Below are 26488 nucleotides of genomic sequence, written 5' to 3' on the forward strand. Positions count from 1 at the left end.
GCATCAAGTCTACTGTCTGCACACTCGCCTGTTCTGGTCATTTTGTGTAAGTGGAATCACACTACATTTGTCCTTTCATGCCTGGCAACTTGAATTTAGCATTGTTTTCAAGGTTCATACACATTATAATATGTACTAGAATATTCCACTCCTTTTCACAGTGGAAGAATGTCCCACGGTAGTATGGATCCTTGAATTGGATCCTCGAATTGAATTGAATATGGATCCATCTTTGGCTATTGTAATATGACAATGAAAATTGATGTATGATTATCTGGTTGAGTCCCTGTTATCATTTCTTTTGGTTTTATACCTGAGAGTGAAACTGCTAGGCCATATGACAACTCTGTTTAGGTTCTTAAAGAATATCTTTGGTAGTGTCTGTGTTGTTTTGCTTTCCTATCAGCAAATGCACAAGGGTTATGACTTCTTGCAATCCTTACCAACACTTATTTTCTCTTGTTCATTAAGATTATTTACTCAGTTTAGGAAATAAGTCAGATTTCATTGTAATTTGATAGAATTTTACTTAGAAAAACAATTTTTAAATAGAACAGTTTTTAGTTCACCAATGTACTAAAATATAATAAATAAACTTGTCAAGTGTTTCAAGATATCATAAGTCAATTAAATAGGGGAGGAATGTGGGGAGGGTCGGGTATAAGAGGAGAGAATGGAAGAGCAGTTATTAGAGTCCAGACAACAAATTGTGATGTCCTAAGTGAAGGTGGTGATGAGAGACGGAAATTCAGAGCTTTGCAAAGTAATTTCAAGGGATATTTAGCAGGTGAAAGGAATAGGCTTGAAGACTGATTCATATGGTGTATAGAAGAATAAAGAGTTGAGCATGATGCCCAAATTTCTAGCTTGAGTAACAGAAGGAATGGCGAAGCTATTTACTAAGCTAAAAACCTCAGAAAACAAGTGTTGAGGCAGGGGTAGACAGATGGCAAACTAGGGGTGGGCATTTGACCTCCTGGTTAAAGCCCTGGTTGGGATGCCCACAACTCATATTCAAGTGTTTAAGTCCTGGCTCTGTGCCTGAATCCTGCAAATGTGGACCCCAGGAGGCAGCAGGTGAAGGCTCAAGTAGTTGGGTCCCTGTCACCCTTGTGGGAGACCTGCATTGAGTTCCTAGCTCCCGACTTCAAACTGGCACAGCCCCAGCCATTGCAGGCATTTGGGAGAGTGAACCTGCAATAGGAGTCTGGTTTTCTCTGCCTCTCAAATAAAATTAAAAATTAACATGTCTAGTATGACCTCTTCTTAAATTTGGGGCGTACCTGGGCATCCAAATGAAGCTGCTTGTCTAGCAAGTGAAGGGAGCTATGAGCCTGAAGTTCAGGAGAGAAATCAGCACTGGATGTGCAAAGTTTGGATTTAGCTTTTTCTTGTTCTTATTTCTATAACAAGATTATAAGCTCCTTGAGGCCATTTCAAACATTTTCTTGTTTATCTAGTTTTCAGTCATACAGCAAAATCTAAGAATCTTTCAGGTTTGAAGCATTGTACTATATTTAAGAGAAATTAGATAAAAAGTAACTAAAGTACAGTCCTTGTTCTTAGAGAACTTAACAATTAAGGGCAACATAAAACTTAAAAATTAAGCATTTCTACTCTGGAAACTCAAAGTCCCAGATGCTTCAAAATCTGATGCTTTCTGAATGCTCAAATGATATTACAAGTGGAAAGTTCCACGCCTGACCCTGTGGGATGGGTCACAGTCAAGACACAGGCTCACTAAAATTATAAGATTACCTTCAGGATCTGGATAAAATGTATACATAACACATAAACGTATTTGGTATTTAACCTTGGGCCCCAGCTCAAAGTTATACCTGCCTCATTACGCATATGCAAATATTCCAAAAATCTGAAGTCTGAAAGTTTTCTGGTCCCAAACATTTCAGATAAATGGGACTGAATCTGTACATACTTAATGACATAAATGAGGTACACTGAGCGGTATATAAAAGTTTTACTTAGTTATTCTAGAGCTCTCAGAATGAGCAAATGCTACCTACACTTAAAAGGACTTCTGTACTTTGTTTGGATGGTCTAATCAGGGTGCCTACATGCTTTGTGGGACCCAGTGTAACAGGAAAATCTGAAGCTGCTTGTTCCAAAAGCAAGGGGAAAATTCCCCCGTAAAGGTTCATACAAACTTCCTTTCTTCCATGGTCTCTTAAGTTGGCATGATGTTTTGTGTTTGTCACTTAGTGTTAAGAAAACTTAGAATGTTGTCATTACATTTGATTTTACCATTCACATTTATATTGTGTGATGCTGTTTTACATGCAAATATCAGAGCATCTAACACATAGATACAATTACAAAAATGACACAACTTGAAATTCTTGGCACATCCCCTTCAAAGAATGCCTAGGACTGGCTGCAAGAGGTGGATGCCAGTCGGACTCAGAAAGGTTAGGAAGAGGAAGATGGGTGCCTCACATGCACACCTGCTGTCTACCCAGGATCTGAGTTTTCCATATTTGAGGTACCTGGGGGCTGTGACCTGCCATGCTGGACAGGCTCTGATTCCCACAAGCAGTCAGCCTGCAGGAGGTAGGGTCTGGGAAGGTCAGACCAGACCCTTACCCATGATAGCAGGAGAACTCCAAGGATCTCTAAATCTCCCCTTGGACCAGGGATAGATGGGAGAGGAACTTCCCCTGGCTAAAGTAAGCCCATGGCCAGCTGCTTGTAAGGAACACCAGGTGCTGCCCAGTCTCAGCTGAGTCCTGCACCAGGCTGCTGTCTGCCACGCTTGCCTGATGCAATCCATTTCTACTCCCCTGAGGGGATGTGAGGAAGCTGTGGTCACAGGGAGGGGGCAAGGAGATGCCTGGGTGGGAGGGGCACCAAGGATGAGAGAGTAGATGGTCCAGTATCCATCCTTGGCAGGTGGTGTGAACCAGGTTCCACGTTCCCAGCACATTTTCCATTGTCCCATCAGACTTCACCTACAAAATACAAATTCAAAGTGAACTTACTAAGAATTTCAAGGGGATGAAAGCCGAGCATTAAGCTCCATGAAGCATGGGCCTTGTGTGGATGTACTGGTTGCACATGCAGGAAGCTGACTGGCCCTGGGTGTAATCGACCATGAGAATCCGTGAGAATGGAACAGGAGTTGACTTTTTGGCTCTGTGCTTCCTATACCTTTCAATCCAGCCTACCAGTGTCAAGGAGCCAGGAATGGGCACTCTTGCACCTTGAAGGTGAGCATAAACTTGCCAAGACCCAGTGAAAATGTCCCTTCCCGTGCAGTTTGTCCACTGCACCCAGTGGGTGGAGGATGCCCGGCGGACTCTGAAGCCACCTGTGCGACACCCTGGAAGAACAGGTCTGTACACTGGAGTGGAAGTGTCTCATGCCCTTACCCCCTCCTTTTTCCCCTTATCACGTTTCATTTTTCCTAGTGTGGAAAATAAACAAGCAACAGCACACAGAACATGGGACTGTCTGCAGTCTGAACTGCTTATTTGGTTTTGCCAGTCCCTGGGTGGGGTGGAATGGAGAACAGGAAGGTGTAGGTGGCTTTGTTTGACACTGGAAAAGAAACAGGTTTCTGAACTCAGATCGGCTTTTACTAGCTGTTGTCCTTCCCATAAATCCTGTCATTTGATTCTTAGTCTGCCTTGCTTGGTCTGAGAGACAGTCCTGACTCTTCCTACTTATCAGACTGGGGACATGAAGGCGGGGGAAGGTTCAGCAATGTGCTGACGCTCAAGGTGCCGCAGGATTGGAATCTGAGCCCAGGCTGCCTGGCTGTCTAGGTGCTCCTCCTCGGAGACTGGGCTCTGGCACCCTGCACCTGTCCTCCAGGGTGACTCCCTCAACAGCCTTTTACTGGTCAAGTCAGTCATTTTCGAACAAAACAGTAGCAAATGCGAGAGGAAGAGGAATAGGACTTGTGCCCTCATTCCACTGGGAAGATTTTTAACTTCCTGCTTTCCTAATGGGAAAGGGAGCTATTTCTGTTTCTCCCTTCTTTCTTGCTTTTTCTCCCCTCATAATTGGCATTATGGAATCCATGTGCATGAGAGCGAAGAGAAAGAAGGTGGAGGATAGTTCTTCCGGTCCAGCCCAGTTAGCTTTTCTCACCCAGATTTTCCAGTGGATGGTGAGAGCGAGTTCCTTTATTTCTCAGGGTCTTGAACCCTGAAGTGACAGAAGGCTGCCCCCATACCTCGCCAGCCTCCATTACATGGGTGACACCCCATTTAAGGGCAGCGACGTGGTGCAGCAGCCCTTCGCCCCCCCCCCCCCCCCCCCCCCGCCCTGCTGCATCCTCCGCCGTTGGCCCTGTTTCCAGGACAGGTAGTGACACCCTTGAGTCACTCTTCCTGTCTCCAGATGGCTCACATGAATAGTGACTCAGAAGAAGCTGCACAGAAAGATCTCACAGCGAGCAGCTTTTTGTCGTTGTGCCTTCCGTGGCAGAGTGTCATTCTGTACAGCCCTGGGGGCTTTCCCTCTCCTAAAACTCTGGTTATGAATGGTAACCATGAGAGTGAGTGACTCACCGCTGGTTTAACACGCCCAGGCAGGGGCTCTGGCTGTGGCGTGCTTGCTTGGAGCCAGACACACACCCACCCACGCCCACGTGGTTTTGCTTTTGTCAGCCCGAGCTGGAAGCTCTCAACAGAGCCGGATCCCAGGTATGGTAACACCAGGCTGCAATGTTTTCCACTGACACTTCTCGGAGTCGGAGAAGAGAGCCGCCCGTTCCGGGAGCTACAGTGTGCGTGCGGTAGCCTTGCCATGGAAGCTTTGTCGGAGGAGCTGAGGCCGTGTGTGACTTTCCTGGCCACCCACTCATTCTCACTGACCCAGACCCCTTGGCCCGGAACAGGGAAATAGTGAGTGGGATTTTAGTGACTTCATTGATGGAATCTGGACAGGAGCCCCAGGACTTGGCTGATGGGCCTGGGTGCGGCTACTACGCATGTGGCCACCTGGGGGCGCTGTTAACAATTGGACGGCTCGGTAAAAGGCTCACCTCCTGGGGCTCTGACACTGAAACTGGTCAGCAGAGATGGTTGCCTGGAAAAACAAGAACAGCTAACATCTACCTTGCTTCTTGCCAGGCTCTTGAACCACTGATTAGCTCTCTGATCTTGAGAAAATTATTTAAATTCTATACAGAATTTAATTAATTTAATTATTTAAATTCTGTATCTCGATGAAGCCTAGTTTAAAATCTAACGTAAAGTACTTAATTTACAGATGATGTTGTGATGCAGTGAGCCAAGCTGTTGCCTGCAACACTGGCACCCCGTATTCGAGTCCTCACTGCTCTGCTTCTGATCCAGGTCCCTGCTAATGTACCTGGGAAACCAGTGGAAGCTGGCCAAGGTACTTTGCCCCTGCCGACCATGTGGGAGACATGGATGAGTTCCAGGCCTCCGATTGCATCCTGGACCAACTCTGGCCATGGAGGCCAGTTAGGGAGTGAACCAGGGAATGGAAGGTCTCTCTCTCTCTCTCTCTCTCCATTTCTTTGTCTTTAAAATGAATAAATATTTCAAAAACATACAATTTAATTTGCACTTTCTGTTTTTCCCAACTATAAAATGGAGGTAGCAGTAGTTCTTCCTTTAATGATGGTTAGTGAGGATTGCAAGAGTTAATACATGTAAAACCATTGATTTGGTGTCTGTAGTAAAATTCTCTATAAAGCTTAGTGATTAGTAATATCCTTCCTAAGCCACAGGTTTGGGAACTTCCTAAACTGCAAGTATATAAGTACTACCTCGAAGACGAAAGCACAGCCTTTGGAAGTTTCTGTGCCTTGACCTGACAACAGAGACTGGCTGTCAGTGTCATCACCATCTGTCAGCAATGAAGTCATCCTTTAATGTGAGATTCTTACCCTGCTGTTGAACTTACAAGGAAGCCTGCAGGGGTTGCGATAAAATTGTACTTAAGTTTATTTCCAGCTCTCTTTGCGGTTCAACCACCAAACCAGTTGTGTTGTAGACACTCAATTGAGTTGGCATTGAGGACCCTTATTTTGAAACTTTATGATGAAATGGTCATTTCTGTTTGAATGTGCAAAGCTGACTACTGTGTAGAATGGTGCAAGTTGATGTCAGGCATTAGTAGCCCTAGAATTCCTGTGTTTTCTATGATATAAATGTTTCAGTAAGTACAGGGATTCTATATATGTGCACAAAATATAATACATATATTTAAGATTGATTTATTTGAATGAAAAAGTGACACAGAGGGAGAGACCGAAATGAGAGGAGAGGGAGATCTTCCATCTGCTACTTCATTTCCCAAATGCCTGCAATAGCCCCAGATGGGTCAGATTGAAGGCAGGAGCCAGGCTCTCCATTGGTGTGTCCCACATGAGTGGCAGCAACCCAAATACTTGAGCCACCATCTGCTGCCTCCCAGGCAAGAAGCCAAATCCGAATTGGTAGCAGGACTCGAATCCAGGCACTCCAACATGGGATACGGGCATCCTAAGGAGTGACTTAATCCACAGTGTCACGATGCCCACATCTATATTGTTTTTCAGACTTTTGTTTCTTGAATGTAGAACAGTGCTTGGCACAAGGTCAATTCTGAGTAAAAATGTGTTGAAGGCATAAGTGGGAAGATATTGAAAGGATTTGAGGGATTGATGTGTTAGAAGGGAACTCAAAGCCTTTGGTTGTGGAGCTACCACAGTTTTTTAAAAAAGTTTTATTTACTTATTTGAAAGGTAGAATTACAGAGAGGTGCAGGCAGAGAGAGGTCTTCCATCCACTGATTCACTCCCCAAATGGCTGCAATGGTTGGAGCTGGGCCAATCTAAAGCCAGGAGCCTGGAGCTTTTTCCAGATCTCCCATGTGGGTGCAGGGGCCCAAGGACCTGGGCCATCTTCCACTGCTTTCCCAGGCACATTAGCAGGGAGCTGGATCAAAAGTGGAGCAGCTGGGTCTTGAACCAGCACCCATATGTCACTGCAGGCAGTGGCTTTACCCGCTATGCCACAACGCCAGACCCGGAGCTATCACATTTTAAGCAGGTTTCCTTTTGTTGCTTTGTTTTATTACAATCTTAAAAAAAAAAACAACTGTACTACACTAACCATATCTGAGTGTATTTTCACATTGTGCAACCATCACTGCTATTCATTTTCAAAAATTTCTCATCTCCCCAAACTGACACGGTACCCAATAATATTAACACTCAATTCCCCCCATACGATTAACCTTCGGAACCATCATTCTATCTTTTGTCCATAAATTTGACTGTTCTAGGCATCTCATCAGTGGAATCACACACTGTTTATCCTTTTGTGTCTCGCTTATCTTACTTAGTATGATGTCTTCTAGGTTTGTCCACGTTGCGTCATATGTCAGGATTTCCTCCCCTGTTGAGGTTAATATTCAATTGTTGGTTTATGTTACATTTTATTCATCAATGTGTTAATGGAAAATCTAGTTACCACTTTTGCCTATTGTGAATAATGTTACTACTAACATGAAATATATATATATATTGTGTGTGTATATGTGTATGTGTGTTTGGGTCTCTACTTTCATTAGTTTTGGGTATATCCCTGAAGTGGAATTGCTAGCTCATATGGAAATGCTGATTTCAATGTTTTCGGTGATCACCGTGCTGTCTTCCATGGCAGCTGGATGATTTCACATTCCCACCAACAATGGGAGTTCCAGTTTTTCCATATCCTCAACAATTATTATTTGCTGTGTTGGGGGGGGGTGTTTTTGCTTTTTTTTATAATCACCTTAATATGGCTATGAAATGGTATCTCATTAGTTTTGATTGAACATTAGTAATCAATAGGGAAATACATTCTTTTATGTACTTATTGACTACTTACTTATCTTCATCAAATAATCTATTCAATTCCTTCACCCACTTTTCAATTGGGTCGTTGGTATTTTTTCATGTTGATATTTAAGAGTCCTTTATAAAAGGGTATCATGAAAAATCTTTTCATAGGTTCCAAAATATTTTTACACAAAAATAAACATTTTAATTCCATTTTTCTGAATTACCTTCATATATTTCATGTATTAATACCTCATCAGGGAGGGTTTTCTCCTATGTTGGGTTCCTTTTTCACTCTATTAATAGTATTCTTTGATATATAGGTTTTTATTTCGATGATGTATAATTTATTTTTTGTTGCCTGTGATTTCATTTCTAAGAAATCATTGCCAAATCCAACAAAATAAGGCTTTGCTGTTATAATTTAAGAGTTTTAGAACCTGGAAACCCATATTTGAACTTGATGTATTTTGAGTTAATTTTTACCTGTAGTTTAAGGTAAATATTCAGCCTCATTTCTGTACATGGCAATATTGTTTTCTTGCCATGATTTGTTCAAAGGACTGTTCTTTCTATTGAATGGTCTTGCCACTCTTGCTGACTTGACTTCTTTTTTTTTAAGATTTATTTTATTCATTTAAAATAGAGTTACAGAGAGAGGTAGACAGAGATCTCCCATCCACTGGTTCACTCCCCAGATGGCTGCAATGGCCGGAGCTGTGCCAATCCGAAGCCAGGATCTTCTTCAGGTCTCCCATGCGAGTATAGGGGTCCAAGGACTTGGGCCATCTTCTAGTGCTTTCCTAGGCCATAGCAGAGAGCTGGATGAGAAGTGGAGCAGCCAGGACTAGAACTGGCACCCATGTGGGATGACGACGTTTCAGGTCAGTGCTTTAACCCACTGTGCCACAGCGCCGGCCCCATTTTGACCATTTTTGTAAGAGTTTATTTCTGGGTTCTCTATTCCATTGATCTGTATATCTGTCTTTATACTGGCACCACACTATTTTGAATTATGTAGCTTGAAGCAAGTTTCAGAATTAGGAATTATGAATAATCCAACTTTCCTACTAAAGATTGTTACTCAGGGGCCTATGAGATTCCATATAAACCTTTTTTTAAAAAAAAATTATTTGAAAGACAGAACTAGACAGGGAGAGACAGATCTTCCATCTGCTTGTTCACTCTGCAAATGGCTGCAATGGCTGGAGCTCACTGATCTGAAGCAGGAACTAGGAGCTTCTTCTGGGTCTTCCACATGGGTACAGGGGCCCAAGTACTTTAGCCATCTTCCACTGCTTTCCCAGGCAAATTAGCAGGGAGCTGGTTTGGAAGTGGAGCAGCCAGGACTTGAACTGGTACCCATTTGAGACACTTAATTCGTTGTGTTATAGCCCAGCCCTTGGAGTTGTACATTTTATGGGTTTGTACAAATGTATAAATACTTGTGTCCACCATTATAGTACAATGCAAAGTAGTTTCATTACCCTAAAAATCCTGTTGCCCAACTGTTCATTCCTCCCTCATTCCTAAAACGTTGGCAACCACTGATAGAATCTTTTTCTATTTCTGTTGAATTGGTAGTGGAGTTCCCTCTTTGATTTATGGTTTTGGTTGTTTGAAGTTTTTTCGTTTTGTCATTCTAGCTAAGTATTTTAACTGTCAATTTTGTTCATACTTTTTGAGAGCCAACTCTTGGTTTCGTTGTTTTTCACTATTTTTCTATTGTGCATTTTTTCAAAAAAATGTATTTATTTGAAAGTCAAAGTTACACAAAGAAGTGAGGCAGAGAGTGTGAGAGAGAGAGGTCTTCCTTCCATTGGTTCACTCCCTAAATGGCCGCAATGGCCAGAGCTGTGCTGATCCAAAGCCAGGATCCAGGAGCTTCTTCTGGGTCTCCCATGTGGGTGCAGGGGCCCAAGTACTTGGGCCATCTTCTGCTTTCCCAGGGCATAGCAGAGAACTGGATTGGAAGAGGAGCAGCTGGGACTCGAACTGGTGCCCATATGGGATGCCAGCACTGCAGGTAGCAGCTTTACCTGCTCTGCCACAGCACTGCCCCCTATTGTGTATTTTGACTCAATGCTTTCTTTCTGCTAGCTTTGGGTTTAGCTTATTCTTCGATAGTTCCTTAAAGTATAAAGTTAGGTTGTTAGTTTGAGATATCTCTTCTAATGTAAGCAAGTTTTCCCTCTTTGCATTGTTTTCTGTCTCCCATAAGTTTGCTGTATTGTGTTCTCTTTCAAGATACTTTCTAGTTTCTCAAAGTGTCTGATTTAACTCGATTAAGAGAATGTTGTTTAACTTCCACAAATGTGTGGATTTTCCAATTTTCCTTCTGCTGTGATTTCTAGTTTTATTCCATTACAATTGGGAAATATACTTTCCCAGTTTTTTAACATTATTGAGAATTTTTTGTAGCCTAACACATGGTTTATTCTGGAGAATGTTCCATATACACTTAAAAAAATTTATTCTGCTATTGCTGGATGGAGTGTTGTATGCATGTCTCTTGGGCCTAATTGTTCTATATTGTTGGTCGAGTCCTCTATTTCCATATTAGTCTCTGTCTGGTTTTTCTATTATTGAAAATTGAGTACTGGAGTCTATAACTGTTTTTGTAGAGCTATGTGTATCTCCCTTCAATTCTGTTAGTACTGATTCATGTATGTTGGAGTTCTGATATTTGTCATACGTTTATATTTGTCATGCGTTCTTGGTAAACTGATTATGTAGTTCCCTTCTTTTGTAATAGATTTTTTTTTGACAGGCAGAGTGGACAGTGAGAGAGACAGAGAGAAAGGCCTTCCTTTTCTGTTGGTTTACCCACCAATGGCCACTGTGGCCAGCACACTGTACTGATCTGAAGCCAGGAGCCAGGTGCTTCTCCTGGTCTCCCATGCGGGTGCAGGGCCCAAGGACTTGGGCCATCCTCCACTGCACTCCCGGGCCACAGCAGAGAGCTGGACTGGAGGAGGAGCAACTGGGACAGAATCTGGTGCCCCAACCGGGACTAGAACCTGGGGTGCTGGCACCACAGGTGGAGGATTAGCCTATTGAGCCGCGGCACCAGCCTTGTAGTAGATTTTTAAAGACTATTTTGCCTAGTATTAATATAATCATATCTGCCTCTATTTTTATTATTTGTAAAAAATCTTTTTTTATCCTTTTACTTTCAACTTAGATGTGTCATTTAGATCCGAAGTGAATCTCTTGGGGCCGATATTGTGACATACCAAGTTAAGCCACTGCCTATGATGCCAGCATCCTACATTGGTGCTAGTTCAAGTCCCTGCTGTTCTGCTTCCTTTCCATCTCCCTGCTAATGTGCCTGGGAAAGCAGCAGAGAATGGCCCAAGTGCTTGGGCCCTTATTATACACATGGGAGACCCAGATGAAACTCCTGGCTTTGGTCTGGCCTAGCCATGGCTGTTTTGGCCATCTGGGAAGAAAACAGTATATAGAGGAATTTCTCTCTCTCTCTCTCTCTCTCTCTTCCTCTTTCTCTCTCTCTCAATCCTTCTTTCAAATAAAATAAACCTTAAAAATTATAAAATGACTCTCTTACAGAAAGCGTTTAATTGTATCCTGATGTTTTATCTACTTTGTTAATCTGTCTTTTGAGAAGGGAATTTAATCCATTTACACTTACTGTAATTACTAATTGGAAAGGACATTTACCATTTTAGTTTGGTTGCTGTATGTCTTGTAACTTTTAATCCCTCTTTTATTACTATATTTCTTTGTGTTTAGTTGATTTCTTTATTGACATGTTTTTATTCTTTTAAAGTTCCTTTCCCTTATATTTTAGATATTTTCTCTGTAGCTCTCATGGGGGTTATATATATCATTCTATAGTTATAACAATATATACTTTATTGATGCCAACTCATCTTTAATCACATCCAAAATCCCTATGCTGCTCTGCTTTGCTCATTTTCTTATTTATACCATAGATTATGTTTTATACATTGTATAATTTTTATTATGAACATAATTTTTTATACCTTTCTTTTAAATTTCTTTTAGTTTACTTGAAAGGTAGAGTGACTGAGACAGACAAGGAGAGAGATTCCATCTGCTGGTCTACTCTATAAATCCCTCGATAGCTGGGTCTGGGGCAGATAGAAGCCAGGACTCCAGAATTCCATCTGGATCTCTCAGATGGGTGGCAGGGACCCAAGTACTTAAGCCATCACCTGCTGCCTCTCAGGATGTGAATTAACAGGAAGCTGAATCAGAGGCAGAGCAGGAAATCGAAACCATTCTGATATAGGTTATAGGCATCCTAAGCAGTGTCTTAATTGCTGTACAAAATGCCTTTTTCTACATTTATTTTTTAAAATAATATGGAAAATTAGAGTTGCAAACTAAATTTAAAAAAATCATTTTACATTTGCTTATGGGACAGATGTTGTACAGTGGGTAAAACTACTGCTTATTCTGCATCCCTTATTGAAGCCAGTTCAAGTCCTAGCTACTCCATTCCAATTGAACTTTCTGCTGATGCATCCTGGGAGGCAGCAAATGATTGTTCAAGTGCTTGGGTCCCTGCTATCCATGTGGGATACCTGGATGGAGTTCTTAGATCCTGGCTTCAGCCTGGCTCAGCCTTGATTGATGTGAGAATTTGAAGAGTGAACCAGTGGATGGAAGATCTGTTCGTGTCTTTGTTGCTCTGCCTTTTGAGTTGATGAAAATAAACATCTAAGAAGTAAAATAAATTTTCCCATGTATTTTCCTTTACCTTTCTTTATATTGCTTCTGATAACACTCTGACATCTTTTCCTTTCAACCTGAATATATCCTAGTGGCTATGAACTCCTTCAGTTTTTGTTTACCTCAGAATGTCTTTATTTCTCCCTCATTTATATATATATATTTTAAAGATTTATTTATTTGAAAGGCAAAGTTACAGAAAGAGCTACAGACAGAGAGGTCTTCTATCTGCTGGTTCACTCTCCAAGTGGCCACAATAGCTGGAGCTGGGCCAGGTGCCAGAAGCCAGCCAGGAGCTTCTTCCAGGCCTTCCATGTGGGTGCAGGGACCTAGGCACTTGGGCCATCTTCTGCTTTCCCAGGAGCATTAGCAAGGAGCTGGATCAGAAGTGAAGCAGTCAAGACTTGAACCAGCACCCATATGGGATGCCGGTACTATAAGCAGTGGCTTAACTGCTATGCCATGATGCCACTCCACCCCCCCCCCCTTTGTTTCAAAAACATAGTTGTGCCAGATGAAGAATTTTTTACTGAGTTGTTTCTTTCAGTACTTTAAATATGTAATCCCTGTGCCTTCTGGCCTCCAAGGATTCTGTTGAGAATATCCCCACAACTTCACTGTCCTTGATGTGTGCTTTTCTATTGCTATTTTCTTTGGATTTTGAAAGTTGAATATAATGTGTCTTGGTATAAATGTCTTTGTGCTTATTCTAATTAGATTTGCTAAATTTCTTGGAATTGTACATTCATGTTTTTCATCAAATTTGGGGAATTTCGGATCATTATTTTTTTTTCCAAATAATCTCTCTACCCACCCTCTGTTCAGAGACTGCTGTGGTGCCTAGGTGGTGCAACTCAGTGGAATCCCTGTAGTCTTTGAGGTTCTGTTCACTTTTGTTTTTATTCCTCAGACTTGATAATTTCACAAGATTTGTCCTTAAATTTCCTTTTCCTTTTTTTTAAGATAGATAGATTAATTTATTTACTTGTAAGGTAGAGCAGCAGAGAGAGGGAAAGACAAAGATCATAAATTTCCTGCTTCACTCCCCAAATGACTGCAACAGCCAGGTCTGCACCCAGTTAAAGGAATTCCATCTAGTTCTCCTACATGGGTAGCAGAAGCCCAAACATTAAGACAGTATTTTTGCTACCCTACCAGGAGCATTAATAGGAAACTGGGTTGGAAGCAGAGCAGATGAGATGAACTGGCACTCCAACATGGGATGTTGGCACTGCATGCAGGGCCTTATCTTGCTCTATCACAATAAAGAGTTACTTTCCTTTCTTCTACATGTTCAAAGAATCTATTGAACATATAGTGAGTTTTTTGGCATATTTAAGTTCCATAATTTGGTTCCTTATTATAATCTATTTCATATTATTTTATTCTTGTATCATTTTATGGATTTTTCTTAATTCTTTTCATTAACCCTGGGAAATTAAGTTACTATTGTGATGAAATAAATATAACGTAAATTTTTTAACTGTTTAAAAAGGATTTTATTATTTATCTGAAAGACACAGAGAGAGAGGAATCTCCTATCCACTGATTCACTCCCTAAATGCCCACTATGGCCAGGACTGGGTGGAACAAAAGCCTGGAGTTAGGAACTCAAGACGTACCTTGTAAAGCCACCACCTGCAGTGCCGGCATCCCATATAGGTGTTCCACTTCTGATCCAGCTCCCTGCTAATGCACCTGGGGAAGCAGTGGAAGATGGTCCAAGTGCTTGGGTTCCTCATGGGAACCTCTCACGGGAGACCCAGAAGTTCCTGGCTCTTTGCTTTGGATTGGCCCAGCTCCAGCCTTTGTGGCCATTTGAGAAGTGAACCAGTGGATGGGAGATTTCTGTCTCTCCCTCTCTCTCTGTAACTCTGCCTCTCAAATAATAAATAAGTCTTAAAAATTGAATTGAGGAGTGATGTCAACAATATGGCAGTCCTGGCCGTTTGTTCCAGCTCTGGCTATTTGAGGAATAAACCACAGAAACATTCTCTTTTTCTCCATCTGTTTGTCTCTGCCTCTCATATAAATGCACAGTTTAGTAGCCTTAAGTGCATCCTTCCTGTATGACCATAACCATCATTCATATCCAGAAGTTTTTCACCTTTCCCAATTATTCCTTATTCCCAGCCCCTGATGACCATCACATAACTTTGTTTCTATGAGTTTTTGTTTGTTTGTTTGTTTGTTTGTTTTTTAAGATTTATTGATTCAGGGGCTGGTGCCATGGCTCACTTGGTTAATCCTCCGCCTGCGGTGCTGGCATCCCATGTGGGCACCTGGTTCTAGTCCCAGTTGCTCCTCTTCCAGTCCAGCTCTCTGCTGTGGCCTGGGAGGGCAGTGGAGGATGGCCCAAGTGCTTGGGCCCTGCACCCACATGGCAGACCAGGAGGAGGTGCCTGGCTTCTGGCTTCGTGGCGGCCATCTGGGGAGTGAACCAACGGAAGGAAGACCTTTCTCTCTGTGTTTCTCACTGTCTATAACTCTACTTGTCAAATAAAAAAAATTTATTGATTCATTTGAAAGGCATAGCAAGAAAGCAAGAGTGAGAGGAAGAGCAAGATCTTCCATATGCTGTTTAACTTCCTAGGTGTCTGTAATAGCCAGGGCTGGGTCAGACTGATACCCAGGAGCCCAGAACTTCATCTAACTCTCCCATATGGGTGGTAGCAACCTAAGTATTTGAGCCATCATCTGCTGGCTGCTGGTGTACTAACAGGAAGCTGGAGCAGAAGCAGAGGTGAGACTTGACCCTAGGCAATCTGATAGGGGATATGGGCTTCACCTCCTGTGACACACACCTGCCCCAGGACACAGGAATGTTAACCAGAGTCTTGGCTGCTAGGACAGATGCCTACCCCTGAACTCTCATACTGTTTTCCACAAGAGTTGCATCATTTTACATCCCTACCATCAATGCACAAGGCTCCAATTTGTCCATATCCTCATCAACTTCCTGGGTTTTATTGCATTCTGTCTTTTGTTTTGATACTTGCTACCTGAAAGGTTATGAAATGGTATCTAATTGTGGTTGTGTTTTTTTTTTTTTTTTTTTTTTTTTTTTTGTCGTGCATTTCCTTAACAGCTAGTGATGTGGTGTATTTTCTCATGTACTTACTGGTCCAGTACATGTGTCTTTGTTGGGGAAATGTCTATTCAAGTCTTTTGCTCATTTTTAATTGGATTGATTCATGCTTTGTTCTTTTAACTTCTTTGTTTTGTAAATCTGATGCTTGTGCTCTCTCTCTAAGGATTTGTTTCTGGCAACTTACTTCCTAATTTTAAATGGGCTATGCCTGTTTCTTAGTGAATTTCTGGAAATGGAACATCTGGAAAATGAGCTTTGTCTTCTAGTCTTTACACACCTGCTCTGGGCCAGGGAAATTCTTCACTGATTAGCTGGGAGTTCCCTAGGCCTTGAAATGGACTTGAGTTGAAAACTTAAGGTGTCTCAAGTTTTTTCTCATTATAAGTCTGTCTTGGGCCTGTGTATGAGTTTTTCAATTTCCCCCTCTGCCCATACAAGGCTAATCTTAAAGTTTCGGTTCCCCAGAGAGACTGGGCCCACTTCCTAGGTCTGTTGTATGTATCCACCTGTCATCTCTTGCTCCAGACAACCAAGTTGTAGTTTCCTTGTAGCTTTGGTGAGCAGCACCCACTGATACTCCTTACCTGAGCTTTATGTTAGCAAAACAGGTGCCTTCAGGCAGTTTCCAGACAAGTGAGAACATTAAAAACAAGGTCTGGTCTGTTGTTCTTGTTCATGGGATTGGAAATTAGGATGCTACCTATTCTAGACCCAGGGGACCACTTTCCTGCGTTTCCAGTGAGGTGGTGGGGCAGAATGGGTAAGCACCATAGAATTTCCTGTCGGTTCCAATGCTATAAATCTGTTTTCCTTACATGCCTATAAGTTGATTTTAGCCATGTTTTTTATTGAGTTTTGTTGGTATTTTATGGTGGATAGGGAAACGGGGGCTTGGTGCTTCTTGGTCTGCTATTTTGTTGACATCACTTCTTTATTTAAAAATTTTTTAAAAGATTGACCTATTGAAAGGCAGAGTTACAGAGAAGGAGAGACAGATGCATCCTTACTTCCACTGGGACACTCCTCATATGGCCACAATGACCAGGCTAGGCCAGGCTAAAGCCAGGAGCTAAGGGCTTCCTCCAGGTCATCCTCGTGGGTGCAGGAGCCCAAGGACTTGGGACATCCTTTGATACCAGGTGCATTAGAAGGGAGCTGGTTTGGAAGTGGGGCAGCTGAGACTTGAATTGTCACCCATATGCGATGCTGACACTACAGGCCATGGCTTTAACCCACTGTACTGCAACTCCAGTCTTATAAAGTATTTTTGGAGTGCTTTTGGGTGTATTGATGGAAATTAATAATTTAAAATAAAAAAATAATAATTTAAAATTACTTGAGAGATAAGGTAGTGGAAAGGAGGGAGGGAGGGAAAGAAGGGGGAGGGGAATGAGAGAAATGAGTGCTTCCATTTGTTGGCTCAATCCCCAAATGCCCAAAACAGCTCACCAGCTGGGACTGAAGCTGGGAGCTGGGATTTCAATCCAGGTCACCACATGAGTGGCAGGAACCCAATTATGTTAGCCATCACTACTGCCTCCCAAGATCTGCATTAGCAGGAAATTGGAGTAAGGAGCCGTACTGTGAGAATGAAACCCAGGCAATCCAATGTGGGATGCAGACATGTTAACTGGTGGGATAAGTGCCTGCTCCTGGAAAGCAGTATTTCTGAGTACCTTGTTGACTGAAATTACTCTTAGGAACTTTGCAAAATTTCTGGATTTTGAAACCATGAAAGTAACTAGAAAATCCCACTAGAAAACAAAGTAAAGTGGACTTAAGAAGCTATCTTGGGAGTTGAGAGGCCCTTTCTAATGTCTGCCATGAGGAAATCATTGAGGACATTACTCAAAAGATCAATCTGTGTTGTGACTCCCCACAGGAGTTTTTCTCTTTTCCTGACAGAGTTGAGAATACATAAATATACCTACAAAATAGGCAGAACATTTATCATGTCCACTTGCCTCTAGAAGAAATTGAGAAGCAGTGGCATGGTGCAGTAGGTAAAGCACCTGTCACACCAGCTTTCCATATGGGTGCTGGTTTGAGTCCCAGCTGTTCTGCTCCCAGTCCAGCTCCCTGCTGGCAAAGCAGCAGAGCATGACCCAAGTACTTGGGCCCCTGCTACCCATGCCAAAGACCCAGATGAAGCTCCTAGCTCCTAGCTTTGGCCAAGCCCAGCCTTGGCCATTGTGGTCATCTGGGAAGTGAGCCAGTGGATGGAAGATCTCTTTCTCTCTCTCTCTGTAACTCTTTCAAATAAATAATGAATATTAAGGAGAGGAAATTGAAGCCTCCTAGATAGTTTTGCACAGGATTCTTTTCCCTGCTCTACCGTGCTGCCCCCTCCCCTCTTCCTGAACATGGAAGTTTCCTTTGCAGCAGAAAACAGGATCTCTGCCTTGTTTGCTGATGAACCTCCTGCACCTAGAATGGTGCCTGACACATAATAGAAACTCAGTAAGGATCTGTAGAATGAATGAATGGGAGGAGCTGGTGCCCTATAAGGAGAAAATTGGAGATTATTATCTTTTTAGAACTCTGTATAGTGAACTTTATAATAAAGTATGACACAGATAACAGAAAATGTACCTATTATAAGTCTATAGGCCATCAAGTCCCTACGGAGTGAATTCAGCTTTGTAACCTGCTTCCAGACACCAGGCAGCACATGACCAGCACTTTGGAAGCAGAATCCCCCATGCGATGCCCTCTCCCAGCTGCTGCTCACCAACAAGCCTCATCTTACCCAGTTAAGGGTACCAGCTATCCTGAAAAAAAAAAATGGATACGCTGTGCCTGTTCTTGAATTTCATCTGGATTAAAAAATGCAGGATGCGTTTAGTGTTTGGAATTTTTTGCTCAACATTTTGTGGGATTCATCCATGCTGTTGAGTGATGCTGTAGTTGACCTCTGTTACCTTTTGAGACTTTATAAATACATGTTCATTTGAAATGAATTGATACCAGATAAAATCCCAGGTTTATAGGAAACCTCCAATAACTCCCAACTGTTGAGCACATAGTGACAGATGTTTCATTGAGAAATGACATCCGTGAATGACATCACTTAACCCTCTTAACAGTTTCCTGAGGCATAGGCATCTTGGTCCCCACTCACTGATAAGGAAACTCAGACGTTAACTAGCTTGATATTCAGTGACCAGCTGAAGAAAACTCATCTGAATCCCTGTCCCTCAGGGAACGATGCCTGTGCTTTACTGACCTCTACTCAGAGTCTTCTCTCTCTCACTGCACTCTAGTAAGGAGCCCTTCGGAATGAGTATGCATGTAGTAGGTAAATTAGGAAAAGAGGCTGGTACTAATTTAGAGATGCTGCCTTGGGGTCATCTGTGCCATGTGACAGCACAGTTTCCCAGGACCTCTTTGCTAGCTGGAACTGTGGCTATCCTGACAGCTTTAGGTTCTTTGCCTGAGGCTGACAGAGCCAGAGTTGGAGTAGCTGAGGCATGGGCCAGACCCTGCCTCTGTAGTACAGATTTGGATCTCAGGATAAAGTCAGGAAGGATTGTCTCCACTTACGTCCTGTTTTCCTATGGGCTCCAACAGTCACAGGGCATGGGCCCAGCTGGAGGTCAACTCCAGCCAGCTGTGCTCAATTTTTCTTGTAGGGGGTGGTGACCTTGGTCTGACTCAGCCCAGTTGAGTAGTACATGGCCTTGTCAGCCTGTGAGCTACAACTGTGGAGCTTTTCTCTGGAGGCAAAATCTCCTGGCCTGGGAGCTGCTGTGTTTAGTTCTCAGCTGTAATGAACAAGCATTCATAAAGAGCAAAGTTTTTTTTTCCTTATTAGGGTTTTCTTAGGCCAACATTTGGTCTTCAGTTTTTGCAGGCTTGAAATATTCCAGGTTTCATTTGATGTTTTTGCATCTGTTCATGGAAGATACCAGCTAGCAAGACTAGTGACATCCATCTGACAAAGCCAAAGTTGGGCTCACATTGTGTTGTCTCAAAATTCCAGCCTAAATCTGCTTTTACCTTTCATTTTTTGAAAAAGTTAAAAAAAACTTTACTTGCTAGCTTGGCAGATTCCACTACAATTTCATGCTTGGTTTACATTTTTCAATTTCCCAGTTCAGGAGGAGAACAAAACCTTCCCTTTGTCTTGCAATTCCTTTCTCTACTTTTCATCAAGCTTTCATACTGAGAGGTAAACTCTCCTGGTGTTATGAGCTTCCTCTGTCAGTTAAATATGGTTCCTCCCTTCCTGTAGGTTCTCTGTTCTAAGATGTACACTCTCTGGGGTCCTATGATCATAGGCATTGCTTAATTCTTCTGCAGATCTAATTCTCTTTCCAAGGCTTCTTTCACCTGGCTCTCCCTTTTCAGTTCTAGTCCCTTTTAGAGAATGATCTTTAAAGTGGATAAAAGCAAAGTTCATACTCCCCCATAGTTTCCCTGAATTATGTATAAGAGCCAAGCTTATTTTGCTCTGGGCATCTTCTTGGGCACATTCTCATGCTTAGCTCACATAATCCTCACAGCCACGTTTGGAAGAGAACCTGCTTTTCCAGTATGTTGAAATGAAACAATGATGTCAAAAAGCGTAGGTAACTTACCTGAGGACAGACCTGGAATCGGTCAAAGTCAGACTTGGTCCCCTCTACCCTCTTGCCTCCAAGTCCTTTTACTTTTGGTGATTATGAAAGAATACTCTCCCGAAAGGAAAAGTGCGCCCCTTACAGTTTGTTGGAGGGAGCTTGCTCTAAAATGGAAACCCCTTGGGCAGTCTCTCTGTTCATTGCCCCTGTCCAAACACCCGAATCCTTCAAAGCTCTGGTGAGATCCTCCTCCTTCCTCAAGCCTTCTCTGGGAGGAGCCCCTCGCAGTACTGCCTGTTCCATTAAATAACCAGAAGCATTGCTTGATCAACTGTTTGACACCAACTTAGCGACGGTCTTATTTCATTCTTCACAACACAGTCCATCCCCACCAGCCATTATCAGCACCTTAAGGGTGGCATTTCTGTATACGTTTTATCTTCCAAACTGATTTAAATATAGAATACTCCCAGGAAATGTACTGAAAGTCTTTGAAAAGTTCATGGAAAATATGTATTATGAAAAAGCAATGCAGGTATTTCATGCATTTTGTAACAAAACAAAGTTTTTACTTTGCACTAACTTTTTGAAGTGCTTATATGTTTTTAATTGGGGGTGAGGGGATGGACTGATCATCATCTGCTGATTTGTTTACAGAATGGCTGCAGTGCTCAGGGTCTTACATTTAACTCTGATCCATTTGGAGCTGATTTTTTTTTTATAGAGTGAGAGGTAGGATCAAGTTTACACCTTTTACATGTGAGTTTTTTTTTATTACTTTAAAGAATACAAACTTCATATACTTAATATATGCAAACTTCGGAACATGGTGATTCTTCCTCCCCCCCACCTCCCTCCCACCCTTGTTCTTCCTCCCCCTCCTTTCCAGCTATTATTTTTTACAAAGATGAATTTTCAGATAAACTTATAAGATTAACCCAACAATGAGTAGAGAGTTCACCAAATAGTATAAGAAAACAGAAAAAAAAAGAACAAAAACATCGCTCCTTGACTGTCAAGACAAGGGCTGTACAAAGTTACCGCATCTCAAGGTGTCAGTTTCATTCCCATAGTTCACCTTTTTGAAACTCATTAGTTACCACAGATCAGGAAAACTATATGGTATTTGTCTTTTTTTTTTAACTTTTATTTAATGAATATAAATTTCCAGTGTACGGCTCATGGATTACAATGGCTTCCCCCTCCCACAACTTCCCTCCCACCCGCAACCCTCCCCTCTCCCGATCCCTCTCCCCTTCCATTCACATCAAGATTCATTTTCAATTCTCTTTATATACAGAAGATCAATTTAGTATAAAGATTTCAACAGTTTGCACCCACATAGAAACACAAAGTGAAACATACTGTTTGAGTACTAGTTATAGCATTAAATCACAATATACAGCACATTAAGGACAGAGATCCCACATGAGGAGCAAGTGCACAGTGACTCCTGTTGTTGACCCAACAAATTGACACTCTAGTTTATGGCGCCAGTAACCACCCTAGGCTGTCCTCATGAGTTGCCAAGGCTATGGAAGCCTTCCAAGTTTGCCGACTCTGATCATATTTAGACAAGGTCATAAAAGACAGAGTGAGGAAAGTAACCAATGATCCTAAGAGTGGCATTTACCAGGTTTGAACAATTATACAGCATTAAGTGGGGAAGAGGACCATCAGTACACACAGGTTGGGAGTAGAGCCATTGGTGGTAAAGTAGAGGTTATGATTACAAAGGAATGATGCCCAAGTGCGCTAGACAGGGTCTAGAACAAAGGACAGAGTCATTATTAGAGGAGCTAAGAAAGGTGATGTCTAAGCTACAATTAAGTTTTCTGATTGAGAGGCAAATAGAACCTGACAGAAGGGGCTTGATAATAATCTGGTGGGCTTTAGGCCTTATAAGTTAAGAGGCCCAGACCTATCTATCTCTTCACATGGGGTATATCCTAAGGGAGGTGTGAACCTCCTAGGGGAAGGCACTCTGTTGACTTTCATTACTTGGCTGGCCTGGGAGGAGAGCTGGCCAGGTAAAGGCAGGGGGCATCTCTAACAAGAAATTTACAGTTCTGCCTGCAATGTTGCTGACCCTACTTGGCCATACCCTCAGCTGCAGTAGTCACTTTGGAAGTTGGGCTGAGTGAAGGGCTTTTCAGCTTAGAGCCAATAAGATCTGTGGCTCTGACCTGGGCATCCTTCGACTCCAGGGCAGGTCCATTTCCAGTGATCCAGCTCTTGGCAGAGCTGCCAGGGCTCTTCACAAGCTGACTTCTGCTGAAGCCCAGGCTTACCACATTGAAAGCCACTGCAGTGGACTGGCCTGTTGGGTCTCCTTGAGGGCAGATCACTGTACAGATCAGCCATTAATAGGCCTGCCACCCATTGCTTCTGATGCCTAGCTTTCTTTTCCTCCTGGTTTGTGTTAAAGCAGACCAGAGGATGCAAGTCAAGGGAGCGCCCAAGTTCCATCTCTAATCTTCGGTGGCCTGAACTACAAGTCTATAGTCACAGGCATGTTCTGTAGTAGTTTTTCTAAGGTAGACAATGCCCATGAGGAAAATTATATTCTCACTTTAAAACTTTCTTTCCCTTTGGTCTGAAATGGAGGTTTTTTCTACTTACTGTATACTTCGCTGATGGCGAAGTGAATCTAGCTGTGAGATTATTATTTACATTCTTATTTTGGCTATTCTATTACAGAAAAATGTTAGCCATCTCTTTTATAAGGTCTAAAGATTAAATTGTGCGTCCTACAGTTTCCTTCATAATAGAATTAGTTTCCTACCTTGAAGAGAATAGAGAAATGAAAGAACAAGTTGGGCTTAGAATAGAGAAATGAGGGAGCAGGTCTTAGATCGCTTGCTGACAATAGCAGTATCACATGAATACTTAACAAACAGTTTCAACCATTAGATAACAACTTAAGAAAACATTTACCAGAAGGTCCAATGCCTTCTATAAATTTTAAGGATCATGTACTTGAAAACACCTCTTAAATATCTAACATGGTGTAGTTTGTTTAACCAGTAAACTTAAGCACAACCATATAAAATGTTTTTAGTTTCTTTCTACCAACAAGTTTAAAACATATGATACACAGATTCAGGTCACACACTGGAAATTTTAGAGTCCAGATTGTTTGAAACTTTGATTTTTTTGAATGCCTGTCAAGAATGCCAAGAAGGCTCAAAATCCAAAATATCTGCTTGAAATAAGATTCCTTAATATCATGACATAACATAGACCAAATTTGATCATTGTTAAAGGTGATTCTTCAAATCTTTGAAAATAAGCACATATTTAAGTAACCTATAGCTCTTAATAAAAATTCAGCTGTTTTTGAACAATTAGAATTTAACAGACATCAAGAGAACATAATAGATTACTTTAACACATTGCTTTAACAGAGCATCAGAGTTTAATTCTATGTCAAAGAGAAATTGAGCTTCCTGTGATCTTTTGCTATGAGGTTTCCTTCTTTTACCTTCTTTCATATTGGTGACCATGTTTCTGTGTTTCTGTGTGTAACACATCTTTAAGCATCTTTTGCAGGGCAGGATGAGTGGCAACAAATTCTTTCAGTTTCTGTTTGCTATGAAAAGTCTTAATTTCATCTTCATTCACAAATGAGAGCTTTGCAGGATATAGTATTCTGGGCTGGCAGTTTTTCTCTCTTAGTACCTGGGCTATGTCTCGCCATTCCCTTCTAGCTTGTAGGGTTTCTGATGAGAAGTCTGCTGTGAGTCTAATTGGAGATCCTCTGAGAGTGATCTGACGTTTCTCTCTTGCACCTTTTAGAATCTTTTCTTTATGTTTCACTGTGGTGAGTTTGATTACAATGTGTCGTGGTGAGGATCTCTTTTGGTCATGTTTATTAGGGGTTCTATAAGCTTCCTGTACTAAGATGCCTCTGTCCCTCTCCAAACCTGGGAAATTTGCTGCTAGTATCTCACTGAAAATGCCTTCTAATCCTTTCTCCCTCTCCATGCCTTCAGGAACTCCTAGAACCCGAATGTTGGGTTTTTTTAATAGTATCCTGTAGATTCCCGACAATATTTTTTAGATTTCTAATTTCTTCTTCTTTTCTTTGGTTTGCCTGTTTCCTTTCCTGTTCTCTGTCTTCTAAGTCTGATATTCTCTCTTCTGCTTCGCCCATTCTGTGTTTTTTTTTTTTTTTTTAAACAGGCAGAGTGGACAGTGAGAGAGAGAGACAGAGAGAAAGGTCTTCCTTTTGCCGTTGGTTCACCCTCCAATGGCCGCCGCGGTAGCACGCTGCGGCCGGCGCACCGCGCTGTTCCAATGGCAGGAGCCAGGTGCTTCTCCTGGTCTCCCATGGGGTGCAGGGCCCAAGGACTTGGGCCATCCTCCACCGCACTCCCTAGCCACAGCAGAGAGCTGGCCTGGAAGAGGGGCAACCGGGACAGGATCGGTGCCCCGACCGGGACTAGAACCCGGTGTGCCGGCGCCGCAAGGCGGAGGATTAGCCTGTTGAGCCACGGCGCCGGCCCCATTCTGTTTTTAAGGCTCTCTAATGTGTTTGTCATTTGATCTATTGAATTCTTCATTTCATTATGATTTCTGGTCACTACCAAGGTTTCTTGTTCTACTAGTTGTTTCATTTCATTTTGATTCCTCCTTAATATTTCATTTTCATGAGAGAGATTTTCTATCTTGTCCATTAAGGATTTCTGTAGTTCAAGAATTTGTTTTTGAGAACTTCTTAATGTTCTTATCAATTTTTTGAGATCCGCTTCTTGCATTTCTTCGATCTCATCATCTTCATAATCTTGAATTGGGGTGTCTTTTTCATTTGGGGGCATCATAGTGTCTTCCTTGTTCTTGTTACCTCGGTTTTTGCGTTTGTTGTTTGGCATGTTGGAGATATTTGGTTTCTTCACTGTGGTGTTTTTTCTTGTTACACTATGGCTCTATATTAAGTGGACTGTCTGCTTTCAGTGGAGCCTTAGAGGCTTGAGATGAGTGTGGACTGAGAGCTGTGTTTGGTTCCTCAGGGTTGAGGGTGTGTCAAAGAGGACACTTCCAGGTTAGGCGTGGTAAATCTCTTTTTTTTTTTTTTATTCAAAAGGGAAGTAATTCCGCACAGCTGAACGTAATTGGAGGTAGTTAGCAGGCAAATGATATACCCACAGGAGCCAGAGATCAGAAGCTCTTTCCCAAGGACCACACAGGGAATCTCTGCTGCCCTCAGTGTGGGCTCCAATTCTCCTGCAGTCTCCCACTGGGTTGCCAAGTTAGATCCTAATCTCCTATTATTTCACCCCTCCCCCCAGAGTCAGGTGTTTCTGCTAGGCTCAGGGCCGGTGCGGACCTGAGGTCGCCCTGCTTATGACGTATGTCCAAAATGGCGCCTGCTCTGTCTTGCTCGCCTTTGAGAGGTGAGCGGAGAGAGAGAAACTCGTGTCCGTATCGGTCACTTTTTTTTTATTTTTCCTCTCTCTCTTCTAGTCAGCCTGGTGAACTTTTCCCCACGGAGTTTCAAGCCTCATTCTCTCTAGTCTCCTCTTTCCACTTGCCCACTGGTGTCTTGGGCTATGGAGGTTCGGCTCACCTCGCGTTCCAGCGCTGGTGCGTTGAGTCTGCCGCTGGTGTCCCGAACTTGGGCTCCCACGCTCTCCACGCAGGTCCACTGTGAATCACTAGTTCCGGAAGAGTTTCCTCTGCTGTTTCTTCCCCTACTCCTCCTTGACCCTGCAGTATCTCCACTTCTACTAACCTCTGTCTTGCCAAACTCTCAATGTGCTCCCTTCCTATTCCGCCATCTTGCCGTCCCCGGTATTTGTCTTTTTGTGACTGGCTTATTTTACTAAGTATGATGTCTTATGATTTCATCAATTCTGTTGCAAAAGACAGGATATCACCTTTTTTCAACTTTTATTTAATATAAATTTCCAAAGTACAACTTTTGAATTATAGCAGCTTTTCCCCCCATAACCTCCCTCTCACCCGCAACCATCCCATCTCCCACTCCTTCTCCCATTCCATTCTTCATCAAGATCCATTTTCAATTATCTTTATATACAGAAGATCAACTTAGTATATACTAAGCAACAATTTCAACAGACTGCACCCACAAAGACACACAAAGTATAGAATACTGTTTTAGTAGTAGTAGTTTTACCATTAATTCTCATAGTACAACCCATTAAGGGCAGGGGTCCTACATGGGAGGCAGGTGCACAGTGACTCCTGTTGTTGATTTAACAATTGACACTCTTACTTATAACCTCAGTAATCACCCGAGGCTCTTGTCATGAGCTGCCAAGGCTACGGAAGCCTCTTGAGTTCACAAACTCT

General features: G+C 42.4%; 1 protein-coding gene across 2 annotated transcripts in view; it reads left to right on the forward strand.

Annotated features, from left to right (window-relative positions):
* PPA2 (inorganic pyrophosphatase 2) overlaps window positions 1–26488 on the forward strand; it is a 229728-nt gene that overhangs the window by 176099 nt on the left and 27141 nt on the right. Inside the window, exon 12 of one of the 2 annotated variants that reach the window (XM_062199791.1) lies at window positions 3178–3265. The exons of the other annotated variant lie outside the window; for it this stretch is intronic. Within the exon in view, the coding sequence (XP_062055775.1) occupies window positions 3178–3222 (45 nt within the window). The 3' untranslated portion in view covers window positions 3223–3265. Of the gene's footprint in view, window positions 1–3177; window positions 3266–26488 lie in introns of those variants that run through there. 2 annotated transcript variants of the gene reach the window in all.

Source organism: Lepus europaeus, chromosome 8 (assembly GCF_033115175.1).
Source record: "Lepus europaeus isolate LE1 chromosome 8, mLepTim1.pri, whole genome shotgun sequence".
In the NCBI taxonomy this organism is placed as follows: domain Eukaryota; kingdom Metazoa; phylum Chordata; class Mammalia; order Lagomorpha; family Leporidae; genus Lepus; species Lepus europaeus.